Source organism: Mustelus asterias, chromosome 12 (assembly GCF_964213995.1).
Source record: "Mustelus asterias chromosome 12, sMusAst1.hap1.1, whole genome shotgun sequence".
In the NCBI taxonomy this organism is placed as follows: domain Eukaryota; kingdom Metazoa; phylum Chordata; class Chondrichthyes; order Carcharhiniformes; family Triakidae; genus Mustelus; species Mustelus asterias.
The window spans coordinates 9,838,507-9,854,752 of NC_135812.1; the positions used below are offsets into that span (position 1 = coordinate 9,838,507).

Sequence of the window (16,246 nt, forward strand, 5' to 3'; positions counted from 1 at the left end):
GTGTAACCGCATCACCCACCCCCCCAACCACCCCCTCCCCTCCCCACCCTGCCCAGCTTCCTGAAGAGGGAGAGAAACCCCAACTGGAATTGACACCTGATTGGAGTTTGTGAGGATTGGGCGAATCAATACCAAGATTAGCCTCCTGTTTTGTCCCTTCCACATAATCCTCTCCAGGAACCTGGCAGCAGATAGCGCTGGGTAGCAAGGCTTGGCCTTCGTCTTACTGTCAAATCACCTGGGCAAAATGTGCCCCCCAGGCACTTACCCAGGCACAGGGAGGAGGCCACTGACCTCCTCTGCCAGTCACTGAGATCGTGCCTCATGGGTGGTCTAACTCTACGTACCCCCTCCCCCCCCCCCCCGCCCACCAGCCCCACCAACCTTCTCAAGGAAAACTGGGGATGGGCAGTAAGTGCTGGCCCAGCATTAATACCTTAGATTAGCAAACAGCACGGTGGCACAGTGGTTAGCACTGCTGCCTCACAGCGCCAGGGACCCGGGTTCGATTCCCGGCTCGGGTCACTGTCTGTGTGGAGTTTGCACATTCTCCCCGTATCTGTGTGGGTTTCCTCCGAGTGCTCCGGCTTCCTCTCACAGTCCAAAAGATGTGCGGGTTAGAATTGGCCGTGCTAAATTGTCCCTTAGTATCAGGGGGACTAACATGGGGTTACGGGGATAGGGCCTGGGTGGGATTGTGGTCGGTGCAGACTCCTTGAGCCGCAGGGCCTCCTGCTGCACTGTAGGGATTCTATGATTCCATGAAACAGCTACCTGTCTCCGATTTAAAATTTACAACTGATGGAACATCAATTGCCGTTTGCGGGAGAGATTTCCAAACTGTTGCCACCCTTTGTGTGTGGAAATGTTTCCCAACTTTACTCCTGAAAGTTGTAGGAGCTGTAGGTTTTAGACTACATTCCCTGGTCTCAATGGTGAGGCCTAGTGGTATTATCGCTAGACTATTAATCCAGAAACTCAGCTAATGTTCTGGGGACCCGGGTTCGAATCCCGCCACGGCAGATGGTGGAATGTGAATTCAATAAAATATATCTGGAATTAAGAATCTACTGATGACCATGAAACCATTGTCGGAAAAACCCATCTGGTTCACTGATGTCCTTTAGGGAAAGAAATCTGCCGTCCTTACATGATCTGGCCGACATGTGACTCCAGAGCCACAGCAATGTGGTTGACTCTTAACTGCCCTCCAAGGGCAACTAGGGATGGGCAATACATGCTGGCCAGCCAGCGACGCCCATGGCCCATGAATAAATGAATAAAGAGTGTCTCTCTCGACTATTAAACTGTGCATTGTAGTTGAGTTGGATTCTGCCGTGAGCCAACGCATAAGGCACGGTGTGCTTTTCATCAAGTAGTCTCAAACCTTGTTTCTACAGGTATCTGGCTAGAGATCACTGAATCGTGCAATCAAGGAAAAACAAGTAGGTTAGTGTGAATAATGTGGAATGGGAATATTGCTCGATATTCTAGAACTTTCCTTGCCTTGCTATTGAGAGAGAGGGAAGCAAGAACCTGAGGGACCATTCCTTGGGAGATGAAGTGGATTGGTTATAACAAGAGGCAATTATAGAAGTTCTTCATTTTGTGCCCTTTATTACACTTCCATTCCTTGTATTTCTAAAGCGTCCGTGCACCCTGGGAGCCCGCAGGGGGGGTTATCACACGGGTTGTTGTGAGTCGGTTTAGCTCAGTTGGCTGGACGGCTGGTTAGTGATGCAGAGCGATGCCAACAGCATGGGTTCAATTCCCGTACCGGCTGAGCTTATCCATGAAGGCCCCACCTTCTCAACCTTTCCCCTTACCTGAGGTGTGGTGATCCTCAGGTTAAATCACCACCAGTCCGCGCCCTCCCCCTCAAAGAGCATCTGGGATTATGGCGACTTTACCTGTTGTGATGGTGCTTTTATTTTTGAATTTTTCTTCAGATTCTGACGAGGAGGAATTAGAACCAGCAAAGCAACTGATCCAGCCAATCGCGGAGAAGATTTTCGCTGAGCACAAGGCAAAGGATGAAGATCCGCCACTGCTGTTCTTTGTTGCAGGCGATGTAGGTACAAGGTTCACTTGGCGTTTTGTGAATTGGATCATTGTGTTCAATGTCTGATCTGCAATAGAGAAAGACTTGCGTTTCTATAGCACCCTTCAGGATGTCTTAAAGCCCTTTGCAGCCACTGAAGCCTAGTCATTGTCAGGAGTCATAGAGGTTTACAGCTTGGAAACAGGCCCTTCGGCCCAACTTGTCCATGCCGCCCTTTTTTTTGAAACCCCTAAGATAATCCCAATTGTCCGCATTTGGCCCATATCCCTCTATACCCATCTTACCCATGTATCTGTCTAAATGCTTTTTAAAAGACAAAATTGTACCCGCCTCTACTACTACCTCTGGCAGCTTGTTCCAGACACTCACCACCTTCTGTGTGAAAAAATTGCCCCTCTGGATACTTTTGTATCTCTCCCTCTCACCTTCAACCTATGCCCTCTAGTTTTAGACTCCCCTACCTTTGGGAAAAGATATTGATTATCTAGCTGATCTATGAGCTTTGACAAAGGGGTCATCTGCACTCGATACGTCAGCTCTTTTTCTCTCCTGCGGGATGCTGCCAGACCTGCTGAGATTTTCCAGTGTTTTCTCTTTTGGTTTCAGATTCCAGCATCTGCAGTAATTTGCTTTTACGCCTAGTCATTGTTTAATAGTAGGAAACCTGGCAGCCAATTTCCTCACGGCAAGCTCCTTCAAATCCTAGGAATCCCTACAGCGCAGAGCAAGGCCATTCAAGCCAAAGTCTGAATCAGCCACTCCAGCTGCTGGAGAGGCGAGTTCAGAGCTTCCAACGGCTTACTGACTCAGATCAGTGGTGGGGGGGAGGAGGGAGGGGTCAGATCATTCTCTGGTTGGGAGGGGGAGGAGGGGGGTGAGGCCACATCGTTGTCTGGTTGGGGGGCAGGGGGGTAGGAGGCGAGTCAGATGTTCCTCGGGGGGGGGGGGGGGGGGGGGGGGGCGGTGAGTGAGGCCAGACTATTCTTGGGGGTGGGGGAAGGGGGTGGTGGTGAGACCAGATCGTTGTCTGGGGAGGGAGGAGGGACGGGGTAAGATGTATCTCTGGTGGGGGGGGGGGGGGGGGGGGGAGGGGGGGAGAGCCCGATCACTCACTGGTGGGGGGGGAGGCAGATGGATCTCTGGTGGGGGGGGTCAGATGGATCTCTGGTGGGGGCGCAGGGGTGTCCGCTGCCACTCTGCGGGTGATCGGTGTGGGGGCAGGGGTGGGCAATCGGTCTGGGTAGTGGGGGGGTGGATAAGGGGGACAGTGATGTGTGTGGGTAGTGGGGGGGTGGATAAGGGGGGCAGTGATGTGTGTGGGTAGTGGGGGAGGTGGATAAGGGGGACAATGATGTTGTGGGTAGCGGGGGGTGGGTGGATAAGAGGGACAGTGATGTGTGTGGGTAGAGGGGGGGGTTGATAAGGGGGACAGTGATGTGTGTGGGTAGAGGGGGGGGGTTGATAAGGGGGACAATGATGTGTGTGGGTAGGCGGGGGTGGGTGGATAAGAGGGACAGTGATGTGTGTGGGTAGAGGGGGGGTTGATAAGGGGGACAGTGATGTGTGTGGGTAGAGGGGGGGGGTTGATAAGGGGGACAGTGATGTGTGTGGGTGCCATCGCTCCGCTTGTCGCTCCCAGGGCCGCTTTCTCCCGCTTTCTGCGCCCGGGAGCGATCTGACACGGGCGCACTTTTCAATTTTTATTCTAATGCACATGCGCGGTTCAGAGCTCCGATCGTTTCGGCCGCGCTAAGCCCGCCCACAGCGCGAATGGGACCTGCGAATTTGTTTCAGGCTGAGTGCGGTATGGGGGGGCCCTGAAAGGCAGATTTCCAAATCGGATCCGAATTATGCCCAGATTCAACACTTAGAATGAAAATGGTAAAATCGGGCCCTTAGCGTCAGGAGGATTAGCAGGGTAAATATGTGGGATACAGGAATAGGGTCTGGGTGGGATTGTGGTCGGTGCAGACTCGATGGGCCGAATGGCCTCCTTCACTGTAGGGATTCTATGATTCAAAAGTCTGGTGGCAGCAGTTTTTGGGTCGGTTGGTATTTGAGAGTTGAATCAGAATTAAATGACTGTGAGAATTGATGGATAATCATTAAAGCTAGCTCGAGAAATTCCATCAGGGTTACCCTATCGTGGTCGGGCCACGTGCAACTCCACTCTGCACTCATTGGTTGCCCTTTGCCAGGAAGAGACTGGCAATAAATGGTTGCATTTTGCTCTGTTGGCACGCATATCTTGAAAGATAAAAGTAGAGGAGGAATTATTTTGCCTCGGTTATGCTTTCATTCCATGTTATCGTCGATGCCAGAGGCCGTCACAGCAGTGTGACCACGTCAACACTCTGCTGTGAGTCTTCCCGACGGTGAAGGGACAAAGGAAAAGTTTGTATTTCCTAGGCAACCACCTCAGCATGCCAGGTGCCCGATTGGTACAGCAGCAACCTCGGAGTTCACTGGTTTCCATTTTTCTATCTGATAAGTGTTTTACTTCAGTCCAGATTAGCCGATACATCTGGCGTTGGTGATGTTTGCCAGACACATGTGTCTTTTTTTCTTCTCTCTCTCTCCCTGCAGCATCTACAGATGCTAAAAGGTTCCAGCGTTGCCCTAATTGAAAGCATTCCCCTAACATGAGAACATGTTTAGCATTAACTAGAAACAGATCCCTCTGCCGACTGTCAGACTCAACGCATGGCAGAAGGACAGAAGCTATTATTTCCCCTCTCCTTAAGACACAGGTGGTCATTTGGGTAAGGGACATAACCACCCCCCCCCCCCCCCCCACCCCTTCGTCCACCCCTGTCCCCCCCTCCCCCCCTTTCTGCTGGAAGAAATTACCTTTTAACTTCCTGGTTTAAGATACTCTTAAGGTTAACGTTCAGGTTCAGTCGGCAGTTAGGAAGGCAAATTCAATGTTAGCTTCATGTCTACAGGGCTAGAATACAAGAGGAGGGATGTACTTCTGAGGCTGTATAAGGCTCTGCTCAGATCCCATTTGGAATATTGTTTTGGGGCAGTTTTGGCCCCCATACCTAAGGAAGCCTTGGAGGGAGTCCAGAGGAGGTTCACAAGAACGATCCCGGGAATGAAGGGTTTGTCATATGAGGAGCGGTTGAGGACTCTGGGTCTGTACTCAATGGAGTTTGGAAGGGTGACGGGGGATCTAATTGAAACTTAGAGAATACTGAGAGGCCTAGATAGAGTGGACATGGAGAGGATGTTTCCACTAGTGGGAGAGACTAGAACTCGAGGGCACAGCCTCAGAGTGAAGGGACGCTCCTTTAAAACAGAGATGAGGAGGAATTTCTTCAGCCAGAGAGTGGTGAATCTGTGGAACTCATTGCCACAAAGGCTGTGGAGGCCGGGTCATTGAGTGTCTTTAAGTCAGAGATAGATAGGTTCTTGATCAATAAGGGGATCAGGGGTTATGGGGAGAAGGCAGGAGAATGGGGATGAGAAAAATATCAGCCATGATTGAATGGCGAAGCAGACTCGATGGGCTGAATGGCCTAATCCTGCTCCTATATCTTATGGTCTTCTGATATGTTAAGGAGCAGCCAGGTAGCTCCACACTGCTATGCATGGTTTGGCAGTAATTACAGCCGTTGACGCCTAGTTACGATGGAGCCCATTCTAAGCAGCTAACTATTTTTTCCTTCAGGGAAGTTGCCTCCCCCTTATCTCTGAGTCAGGTGGTAATGGGCAGCAAGGGTAAGTGGAAACTCACAGTCATTAAAGAGCGGGGAGAGGGCAGTGAGCAGAAATTTTATAACATATCATAGAATCCCTACAGTGCAGAAGGAGACCATTCAGCCCATCGAATCTGCACCAACCACAATCTCACCCAGCCCCTATCCCCGTAACCCCACATATTTACCCAACTATTCCCCCTGACTCTAAGAGGCAATTTAGCAAGGCCAGTCAACCTAACCCACACATCTGTGGAGTGTGGGAGGAAACTGAAGCACCCGGAGGAAACCCACGCAGACACGGGGAGAATGCGCAAACTCCGCACAGACAGTTACCCAAGGCTGGAATCTAACCCGGGTGCATAGCGCTGTGAGGCAGCAGTGCTAACCACTGTGCCACCTTAGCTAAGGATGCTAAGGCTGGCTCAAAAGCTTTTCCTCATCTGTGCTCATGTTGGGACGAGCTTAGTGGTTAAAAACTGGGCAACATGGACAAGTTGGGCTGAAGGACCTGTTTCCAGGCTGTAAATCTCTGTGACTCTATGTGCCACACCACTATTTTCATCGAATCATAGAATCTTACAGTGCAGAAGGAGGCCATTCAGTCCATCGAGTCTGCACTGACAACAACCCCAACCAGGCCCTATCCCCATAACCCCATCATGTACAGAGCCAGGAGGCGGTGGACTTGCAGAGAGAGGACATGCACCTTGGCCTGTGCAGCTCCAAGGGATTAGAAAGTGTGTGTGTGTGAGAGAGAGTGTGTGAGGAACATGAGCTCCACACCATCTGCAACCCCCCTGGCAATGAGAAGGATCACCATTATTATTATTTTGCTTGTTGGTTTAATTGCTAGAGGGACTAGCTTACCCTAGCTAGTCCCTCTGACACTAAGGAGCAATTTAGCACAGCCAATCCACCTAACCAGCACGTCTTTCGGACTGTGGGAGGAAACCCACGCAGACACGGGGAGAACGTGCAAACTCCACACAGACAGTGACCCAAGCTGGGAATTGAACCCAGATCCCTGACGCTGTGAGGCAGCAGTGCTAACCACTGTGTCACCGTGATACCCTCCCTCGCAATAACCTGGCTACTCAGAATTGTTACAGCGCAGAAGGGGGCCATTTGGCCCATCGGGTCTGCGCCCCCAGCTCCCCAAAACAAGCGGCACGACATAGTATCATTCTGCTGAGTTTTTCCCCGTAACCCATCCACATCGTTTCTACTCCTGGTTCCAGTTTCACTTTGAACGCACGGGGAACCTCCATTATTGGAACAAAATTGGAGCATTAAGCTTGCTGTAGCATTGACCGCCCTGGGTCCACCACCTCCCCCAGTGTCATCAGCATGTCACCGTGTATCGCTTATTTCTTAACGGACAGTGTAAGCAAGCTCCCATTGCGAATTCCACAGGGAAAGGCCGGTATGAGTAAAGACCGGGTATATGGGAAAGGGGAATATGGAATATGGGCTGGAGGCACACCACTTCCAGCTGTCAAATTTCACGATACTTTGTTAGTTGCGTTTTAATCCCGGAGGGATAAGAACCTCACTCTCGAGTAGAACTTGGGCTCAATGCCAGTGGAGGGAGGGCAGGGGGATAAACATTGGCTGCTTCCGATACTGGCCAATAAATGCATTTGTTGAGGATGAACCCAAATAATGCAGAGTGAGAACTCAAATCTTTTGAGTTTTTTATTAACCTGCTAGCAAGGAGAACAGACACAGTGAACAGTGATTTTCACTATGAGATTCTGTCAATTCATACAGATAATTAGCAGTTATAGTTAATTACAGCAAATGAGAAACGAGCAACTTTCTAATCCTTAATTTGCATACATAGTCCACCCAATCATAGCATAGCTTTTTGCCCTTTCTTATCCAATAGAAAACCGTCTCCTGCATGAGCATCGTATCTTATTTGGTAATTGTCATGGTAACTTGTCTTTGTTTACATCCTGTGTCCTAGCCTGGAATGCAGTGTTTATGAAACTAACGCAAGGTTAGACTGGTCTCTTATCCTGAGTACAAAAGCGTTGGCCTCACTGAGGGCCTTGTTTGCTAATAATCATTTTCCATTACTTAACAGAGTTGCCTGTCATAACTTAATTTCCACACATTCCCTGAGGTTGAGAATTCTCATATTACTCTGACTGATTGAGACTGGGATAATCAATTATTTTTCTTGGAAGTTCCAAATATTTAATGTACTTCCCTATGGCTCCTATCACTTTCTCCCTTGTTTATTTCTCTTGAATTGAGGTGAAATCGGAATTATTGCTCAATCCTGTGCTCGCTCCTGTCCATTTGAGATCTTAAATCAAGAAATAACAAGATAAGATCTTGTTGCCCGTGGAATCCCTGTTTTAAAATTGGAATGTTAGTTCCTCATTGGCCTTTGTTGAATGTGCACAGCACAGCTTCCATTGAATTCCAACAACCCAGTCCCTAATGGATGTTCACGTTTCATTTTGGGGGCATTTTGTTAATGTTAAATGTGGAATTGGACGTTTTGTAACGCAACGAGAAGATATGGGTCACTGTGGTACATTAGCAAGCACGCTGACCTCTGACCCAGAAGATATGAGTCACTGTGGTACATTAGTGAGCAGTTTCACCTCTGACCCAGAAGATATGGGTCACTGTGGTACATTAGCGAGCACTCTGACCCAGAAGATATGGGTCACTGAGGTACATTAGCAAGCACTTTGACCTCTGACCCAGAAGATATGGGTCACTGAGGTACATTAGCAAGCACTTTGACCTCTGACCCAGAAGATATAGGTCACTGAGGTACATTAGCAAGCACTTTGACCTCTGACCCAGAAGATATGGGTCACTGTGGTGCATTAGTGAGCACGCTGACCTCTGACCCAGATGATTGGGGGTCCGAGTCTCACTCCAGAAACTTGAATACAAAACCTGGCTTGACCAGGCCACTGCAGTTCTGAGGGAGTGCTGCACTATCAGAGGCCCAGTCTTTTGGAAGAGACACTAAACTAAAAGTCCTCTCAGGTGCACGGAAAAGATCTTGTTGCACTATTTTGCAGAACAGCAGTTGCCCCGTGCCTACGTTTATCCTTCAACCAAACTTTACTTTAAAAAAAAACACACAACCTGCTTCTTGCCATAATTGCTGTTTGTGGGATCTTGCTGTGCACACTTTGACTGCTGTGTTTCCTACATTGCAGCAGTTGAAAAGTACTTCATAGTTTCTAAAGTGCTTTGGGATGTCCCAGGTGCTGTGTAAGGTGTGATATGAATGGTAGAGTTTGTTTTTGCTTTCACTGCTCTCTGCCAGCTACCTGTCATTGCAGTTGGTTTTACCGCTTTTTAAGATTTATGTTCGAACTGTACAAACCTGTGTTACCTGAGCCTTACTGAGTATTGAAAGAAACTGTGAGCTGACTGGTGGTTAACAGTTCTGCCCGTGTTCTGAATGTTTTTACCATTCTGCCTAAGGCTGCCTCGTATAAAACGTGCTTGTACACGGATACGTGTCAGAAAGTCCCCACACCATTGGTGGCATTGGACTCCAGGGTGTTGAAATCTGATGGGTGACCATCCTACCTGCCTGATAACTCGTGTAGGACCCCAACCACCTGAGTGTCCATGCTGCCCCAACGCCCCCCTCCAACCAAATGTTTTTATTCATTCTTTCATTCGTAGGACATGGGCGTCGCTGGCTGGGCCAGCATTTATTGCCCATCCCTAGTTGCACCTTGAGAAGGTGGTGGCGAGCTGCCTTCTTGAATCGCTGCAGTCCATGTGCTGTGGGTTGACCCACAATGCCGTTAGGGAGGGAATTCCAGGATTTTGACCCAGCGACTGCGAAGGAACGGTGATATATTTCCAAGTCAGGATGGTGAGTGGCTTGGAGGGGAACTTGCAGGTGGTGGTGTTCCCATGTATCTGCTGCCCTTGTCCTTCTAGATGGAAGTGGTCGTGGGTTTGGAAGGTGCTGTCTAAGGATCTTTGGTGAATTGCTGCAGTGCATCTTGTAGATAGTACACACTGCTGCTACTGAGCGTCGGTGGTGGAGGGAGTGGATGTTTGTGAATGTGGTGCCAATCAAGTGGGGCTGCTTTGTCCTGGATGGTGTCGAGCTTCTTGAGTGTTGTTGGAGCTGCACCCATCCAGGCAAGTGGGGAGTATTCCATCACACTCCTGACTTGTGTCTTGTAGATGGTAGACAGGCTTTGGAGAGTCAGGAGATGACTTACTAGCCTTGAACGTAGCCCGTTGAATGTGAGACAGGCTGGTGGAGAAGGTTAAGGTTTCTCCGTGTCTCTAGTGTTGGAGTATCTGCAGCCCAGTCAAAGCGGATTGAGGTCAGCCCCAGCTGGGCTGGTAAGATTTTACATTGGCTGAGGTACATGTGACATTGGATTGCTTCATTTGATTGGAGGCACTGGGAGGGATTGTATGGCCTTGCTCGTCCCAAAACTGTAAAATCCTGCCCGCGGTCGACGGACCTCCCAATGCTCTGCCCCTCACCCGCTCCGATTCACATGGTGGGCAAGCCAGTAAGATTCCGGCCAAGGAGTCAACAGCGATGAGAGATTGTTCCAACCTTGTCAGGTGTCCCAAACAACGCATCAGCCATTCATGGGACAAGGTGATTTGATTTGATTTGATTTATTATTGTCACATAGAAATCATAGAAGAAATCATAGAAATCCTACAGTGCAGAAGGAGGCCATTCGGCCCATCGAGTCTGCACCGACCACAATCCCACCCAGGCCCTATCCCCACATATTTACCCGCTAATCCCTCTAACCTACGCATCCCAGGACTCTAAGGGGCAATTTTTAACCTGGCCAATCAACCTAACCCGCACATCTTTGGACTGTGGGAGGAAACCGGAGCACCCGGAGAAAACCCACGCAGACACGAGGAGAATGTGCAAACTCCACACAGACAGTGACCCGAGCCAGGAATCGAACCCGGGACCCTGGAGCTGTGAAGCAGCAGTGCTAACCACTGTGCTACCGTGCCGCCTACATGTATTATCATACAGTGAAAAGTATTGTTTCTTGCGCGCTATACAGACAAAGCATACCGTTCATAGAGAAGGAAAGGAGAGGGTGCAGAATGTAATGTGACAGTCATAGCTAGGGTGTAGAGAAAGATCAACTTAATGCGAGGTAGGTCCATTCAGAAGTCTGACAGCAGCAGGGAAGAAGCTGTTCTTGAGTCGGTCGATACATAACCTCAGACCTTTGTATCTTTTTCCTGACGGAAGAAGGTGGAAGAGAGAATGTCATGGGTGCGTGGGATCCTTAATTATGCTGTGCATACGATCACAGAATCCCTACAGTGCAGAGGGAGAGCATTCAGCTCATCGAGTCCACACCAACTCTCCGACAGGGCATGTGATCCAGGCCCACCCCCTGCCTTATCACCATAACCCCATGTATTTGCCCCATCATTCTCCCCAAACTCCACATCTTGGGACACTAAGGGACAATTTAGCATGGCCAATCCACCTATCCCGCACATCTTTGAACCCCGAAGCTAGTCCCAATTGCCCGCATTTGACCCATATCCCTCTATACCCATCTTACCCATGTAACTGTCTAAATGCTTTTTAAAAGACAAAATTGTACCCGCCTCTACTACAATCTCTGGCAGCAAGTTCCAGACACTCATCACCCTCTGTGTGAAAAAATTGCCTCTCTGGACCCTTTTGTATCTCTCCCCTCTCAGCTTAAACCTATGCCCTCTAGTTTTAGACTCCCCTACCTTTGGGAAAAGATATTGACTATCTAGCTGATCTGTGTCCCTCGTTATTTTATAGACCTCCATAGGATCACCCTCAGCCTTCTACGCTCCAGGGAAAAAAATCCCAGTCTATCCAGCCTCTCCTTATAATTCAATCCATCAAGTCCCGGTAGCATCCTAGGAAGCAGTTCACCACTGCCTTCTCAAGACCATCTCGGGATGGTCAACACTGTAAAATGAAAGCTTATGATTTTATATCCTCTGGCAATCTGCAAGCACTTGACAGGGAATGAAATATGTTCTGAATTGTAGCCACTGTTTAAGGTAAGGAATTGTAGCAGACGGTTCATGTACAGCAAGCTCCAGAGAGCAACAATGAGATAAATTATCAAATGGCTTGTTTTGCTGGTTAAAGCCTAATTGTTGACCAGGAGTCTGAGGGAACTCCTCCGCCCTACTTTGAATATCACCACGGGATCTTGTGCCTTGTATCGAGAGGGTAGATGGGGCCTCAACTTAACCCCTCATTCAGAACATGGCACCTCTGACAGTGCAGCACTCTCTCAGTACTGCGCCAATGTCTGATTATGCGCTCAAGTCATTGGAGTGGGACTTGGAACTTGCCCACTTCACTCTCGGAGGTCAGAATGCGCATGACAAACAAAATAAAAGGTCATTCATAGAAACTAGAAGCAGGAGGAGGCCATTCGGCCCTACGAGCCTGCTCCAACATTCAGTCTGATCATGGCCGATCTTCCACCTCAATGCCATATTCCTGCTTTCTCCCATACCCCTTGATGCCTTTAAAATCTAAAACATTATTTGTCTCTTTCTTAAATACATTCAGTGACTTGGCCTCCTGTAAGTTTATTACCCTTTGAATGAAGACAATTTTCCTAATCTCATTCCTAAATGGTCTACCCTGTATCCTGAGACTGTGACCCCAGGTTCCAGACTCCTCAACCAGTGAAAACATCCTCCCTGCATCTAATCTGTCCCGTCCTGTTAGAATTTTACACATTTCAATCAGATCTTCTCTTCCTTCTGAACTCCAGTGAACACAGGCCCAGTCGACCCAGTCTCTCCTCATAGCACAGTCCCGCCAACCTCAGTATCAGCCGAGTGAACCTCCGCTGCACTCCCTCTATGGCAGGTATATCCTTTCTTAGGTAGCGAGACCAAAACTGCACACATTACTCCAGGCGCGATCTTACCAAGGCCCTGTATAACTGCAGTCAGACACCCCTACATCTGCCCACCAAATACCATCCTCCTTGTGTCTACCTCTACAACCCTCACATTGTATTGCATCTTGACTGTTAACCCAAATCTCTCATCACTTGGATAAAGGGGGAAGTGTGGTAATGGTGTCTTAAGGAATATAACATAGATTTCCTCAGATTGATCTCCAGAGGTACTTTCTCAGAAGACTAAGGAAATTTGGCATATCAGCCACAACTCTCACCAACTTTTACAGATGCACCATAGAAGGCGTTCTTTCTGGTTGTATCACAGCTTGGTATGGCTCCTGCTCTGCCCAAGACCGCAAGGAACCACAAAAGGTCGTGAATGTAGCCCAATCCATCACGCAAACCAGCCTCCCGTCCATTGACTCCGTCTACACTTCCCACTGCCTCGGCAAAGCAGTCAGCATAATTAAGGACCCTATGCACCCCAGACATTCTCTCTTCCATTTCCTTCTGTCGGGAAAAAGATACAAAAGTCTGAGGTCACGTACCAACCGACTCAAGAACAGCTTCTTCCCTGCTGCCGTCAGACTTTTGAATGGACCTACCCTGCACTAAGTTGATCTTTCTCTACACCCTAGCTATGACTGTAACATTACATTCTACACTCGCTCCTTCTCTATGAACTGTATGCTTTGTCTGTATACCGCGCAAGAAACAATACTTTTCACTGTATACTAATACATGTGACAATAATAAATCAAATCAAATCAAACGTATAGTAGATTCCTGAAATTGAGCTCAAGCTCCCAGTTCAATGGGAAGTCCATTAAATTGTGTGGAATTTCTAAAGTCAAAATCTCCTGATTCAAGAAGGAAATAGTCTTGAAGTTGCTTGGTAGCAGAGAACTTGTGCATTGCTGAAAAAAAGAGACATGCAGGCGAAGCTTTTCATCTTGCACTCATCAGGACAGACACAAGAATTCCAAATTTCAAAGGGAACAATAATTGACACTGCAATTGAAAAGGGTGCTGATTGGTTGGCAAGTGGACTTTAGTAGAGGTGTTGCCAAGGAGAAGGCACCAGGGAGCAGTTAACTCGATCAGAGTCATAGAATCCCTACGGTCCAGAAGGAGGCCATTCGGCCCATCGAGCCTGCACTGACAACAATCCCACCCAGGCCCTGTCCCCGTAACCCCATGTATTTACCCTGCTACTGACCCTAAGGAGCAAGTTTGCACGGCTAATCCATCTAACCCACACATCTTTGGACTGTGGGAGGAAACTGGAGGAAACCCACGCAGACACGGGGAGAACATGCAAACTCCACACAGACAGTCACCCGAGGCCAGAATTGAACCCGTGGCCCTGACGCTATGAGGCAGCAGTGCTAACCACTGTGCCACCATGTCACCCCCAAGTCGACTTGCCTGTGTTGAATTTAAATGAAAGCTTGGGGGTTAATCTCTTCTTGTGCAGTATAAATTGGTCTCTTTGCGATTTGCCTTTGGTATTTGATATTCTTGCATCTGTCCTGATGAGTGCAAGGTGGAAAAAGTTGTCGGCATTTCTCCTTTTTTTTTAGCAAGCAAAGGTCTTGAAGTGATTTAGCTTTTAAAGATAATTGGTTTTACAAACTGCTCTACGCAGTGAATGCTGCCAGGCACTAACTAAAGGGACGGCTCGACCTAGTCTTAATCACACTTTTCAAGTGAATTTTTTCAAAACTCAATAAAAATAATGGATCCTACATTCTCCATGTGAAGTCCAAAGTGACTCCGCATGTGGATCGTGCGGCCATTGGCAGAGCCAAGTTGACATTTCACTCGGCCCATGAGAGATTTGGCGCTGCTGGCTTGCTAGAACTTTCCAGCCACGCTGACTGCAATATTTATCACCTCAACCAATATCATGAAAACAGAGCATCTGCTCATGATTACATGGCAGCTTGTGGGAGCTTGCTGTGCATACGTGAGCAGAGGTGTTGCCCCCCCCCCCCCCCCCCCCCCGCCTCCCCACTGTCCTAGCTGACATTTATCTCTTACTCAACACAAATAAAAAATAATTGTGGTCATTATTACGAAACAGTACATGGGATCCTGCTGTGCAGATTGGTGGCGTGGTGGCACAGTGGTTAGCGCTGCTGCCTCACAGATCCAGGGACCTGGATTCAATTCCCAGCTTGTCCAATGTCTGTGTGGAGTTTGCACATTCTCCCCGTGTCTGCGTGAGTTTCCTCCGGGTGCTCCGGTTTCCTCCCACAGTCCAAAGATGTGCGGATTAGGGTGATTGGCCGTGCTAAGTTGCCCCTTAGTGTCCCAGGATGTGTAGGTTCGAGGGATTAGTGGGGTAAATATGTGGAGTTACGGGGACAGGGCCTGGGTGGGATTGTTGTCGGTACAGGCTCGATGGGCGGAATGGCCTCCTTCTGCACTGTTGGGATTCTATGATGATGATTTCTATGACGGGGGCAGCCAGTTCCATGGGCCTTTGTATCGCGGCCTATGTGGTCCCAGCAAAGTTTAAGAACTCCAGTTAGCTGGAGAATTATTGCCAGAATGTGCTCGATAAAACGTCACCTGGGGGGATTTAGGCCCCATAACAATTGTGTGACTACAACATACACAGGATTATCAAAAGCGCAAAGAGAGGCCATCAACACTTCAACCACACTTTAAACCTGGCTTACACTCGCTGGAGTTTAGAAGGATGGAGAGGGGACCTGATCGAGGTATATAAAATTCTAAAAGGGATTGACAAAGTACATGTAGATCAAATGTTTCCTCTTATGGGGCAATCTGGAACAAGAGGTCACAGGTAGAGGTTGCGAGGCGGTAGATTTAAAACTGAGGTGAGGGGGAACTACTTCTCGCAAAGGGTGATGAGTTTGTGGAACTCGCTGCCACAGAGCACGGTGGCGTCCGAATCATTGAATGGTTTCAAGAGGAGATAGATAGCCCACCCCAGTCCAGTGCCGGAATCTCCACATCATGATAAAAAATGGATATGGGGAACAGGTAGGGAGGTAGATTTGAGACCAGGGAGAGATCAGCCATGATCTGATTGAAGCCGGTTCAAAGGGCTGATTTTGCCTACTTCATAAGTTCAAACGTTTGTTAGATATAGGAGCAGAATTAGGCCATTCGGCCCATCGAGTCCACTCCGCCATTCGATCACGGCTGATATGCTCCTCATCCCCATTTTCCTGCCTTCTCCCCATTACCCTTCAACCCCATTACCAATTAAAATTCTGCCTAACTCCTCCTTAGATTACTCACTTTCCCAGCATCCACCGCACTTCTGCTCCTAATTCCTATGTTCCTATGCCCTTTGCATGTGGAGGGTTTTTTGATATGTTCGGGAGAGCGAGCACTTGGGAATCCCAGGTTCCATGGGAAAAGGGTGCTGAGCATTTTAGAAGCTTTCCGCAGTTCCCGAAATGCATTAGGGCCTTCTCGAATCCTGGCCTCAAGCTTTGACAATCCTCATCCAGCTGCCTTTGATTATTATCCTGCTGAGCTGGTCGAGGTTGGAATGTTATGGTTTTGGGTGCGTGGGTGAGCCGGTG

The 16,246-nt window shown here is 48.7% G+C and overlaps 1 protein-coding gene across 1 annotated transcript in view; it reads left to right on the forward strand.

Annotated features, from left to right (window-relative positions):
* The window catches only part of nxn (nucleoredoxin), a 229,972-nt gene that overhangs the window by 197,692 nt on the left and 16,034 nt on the right, over nucleotides 1-16,246 (forward strand). Inside the window, exon 7 of the mRNA XM_078224701.1 lies at nucleotides 1,950-2,071. Within this exon, the coding sequence (XP_078080827.1) occupies nucleotides 1,950-2,071 (122 nt within the window). The remainder of the gene's footprint in view (nucleotides 1-1,949; nucleotides 2,072-16,246) is intronic.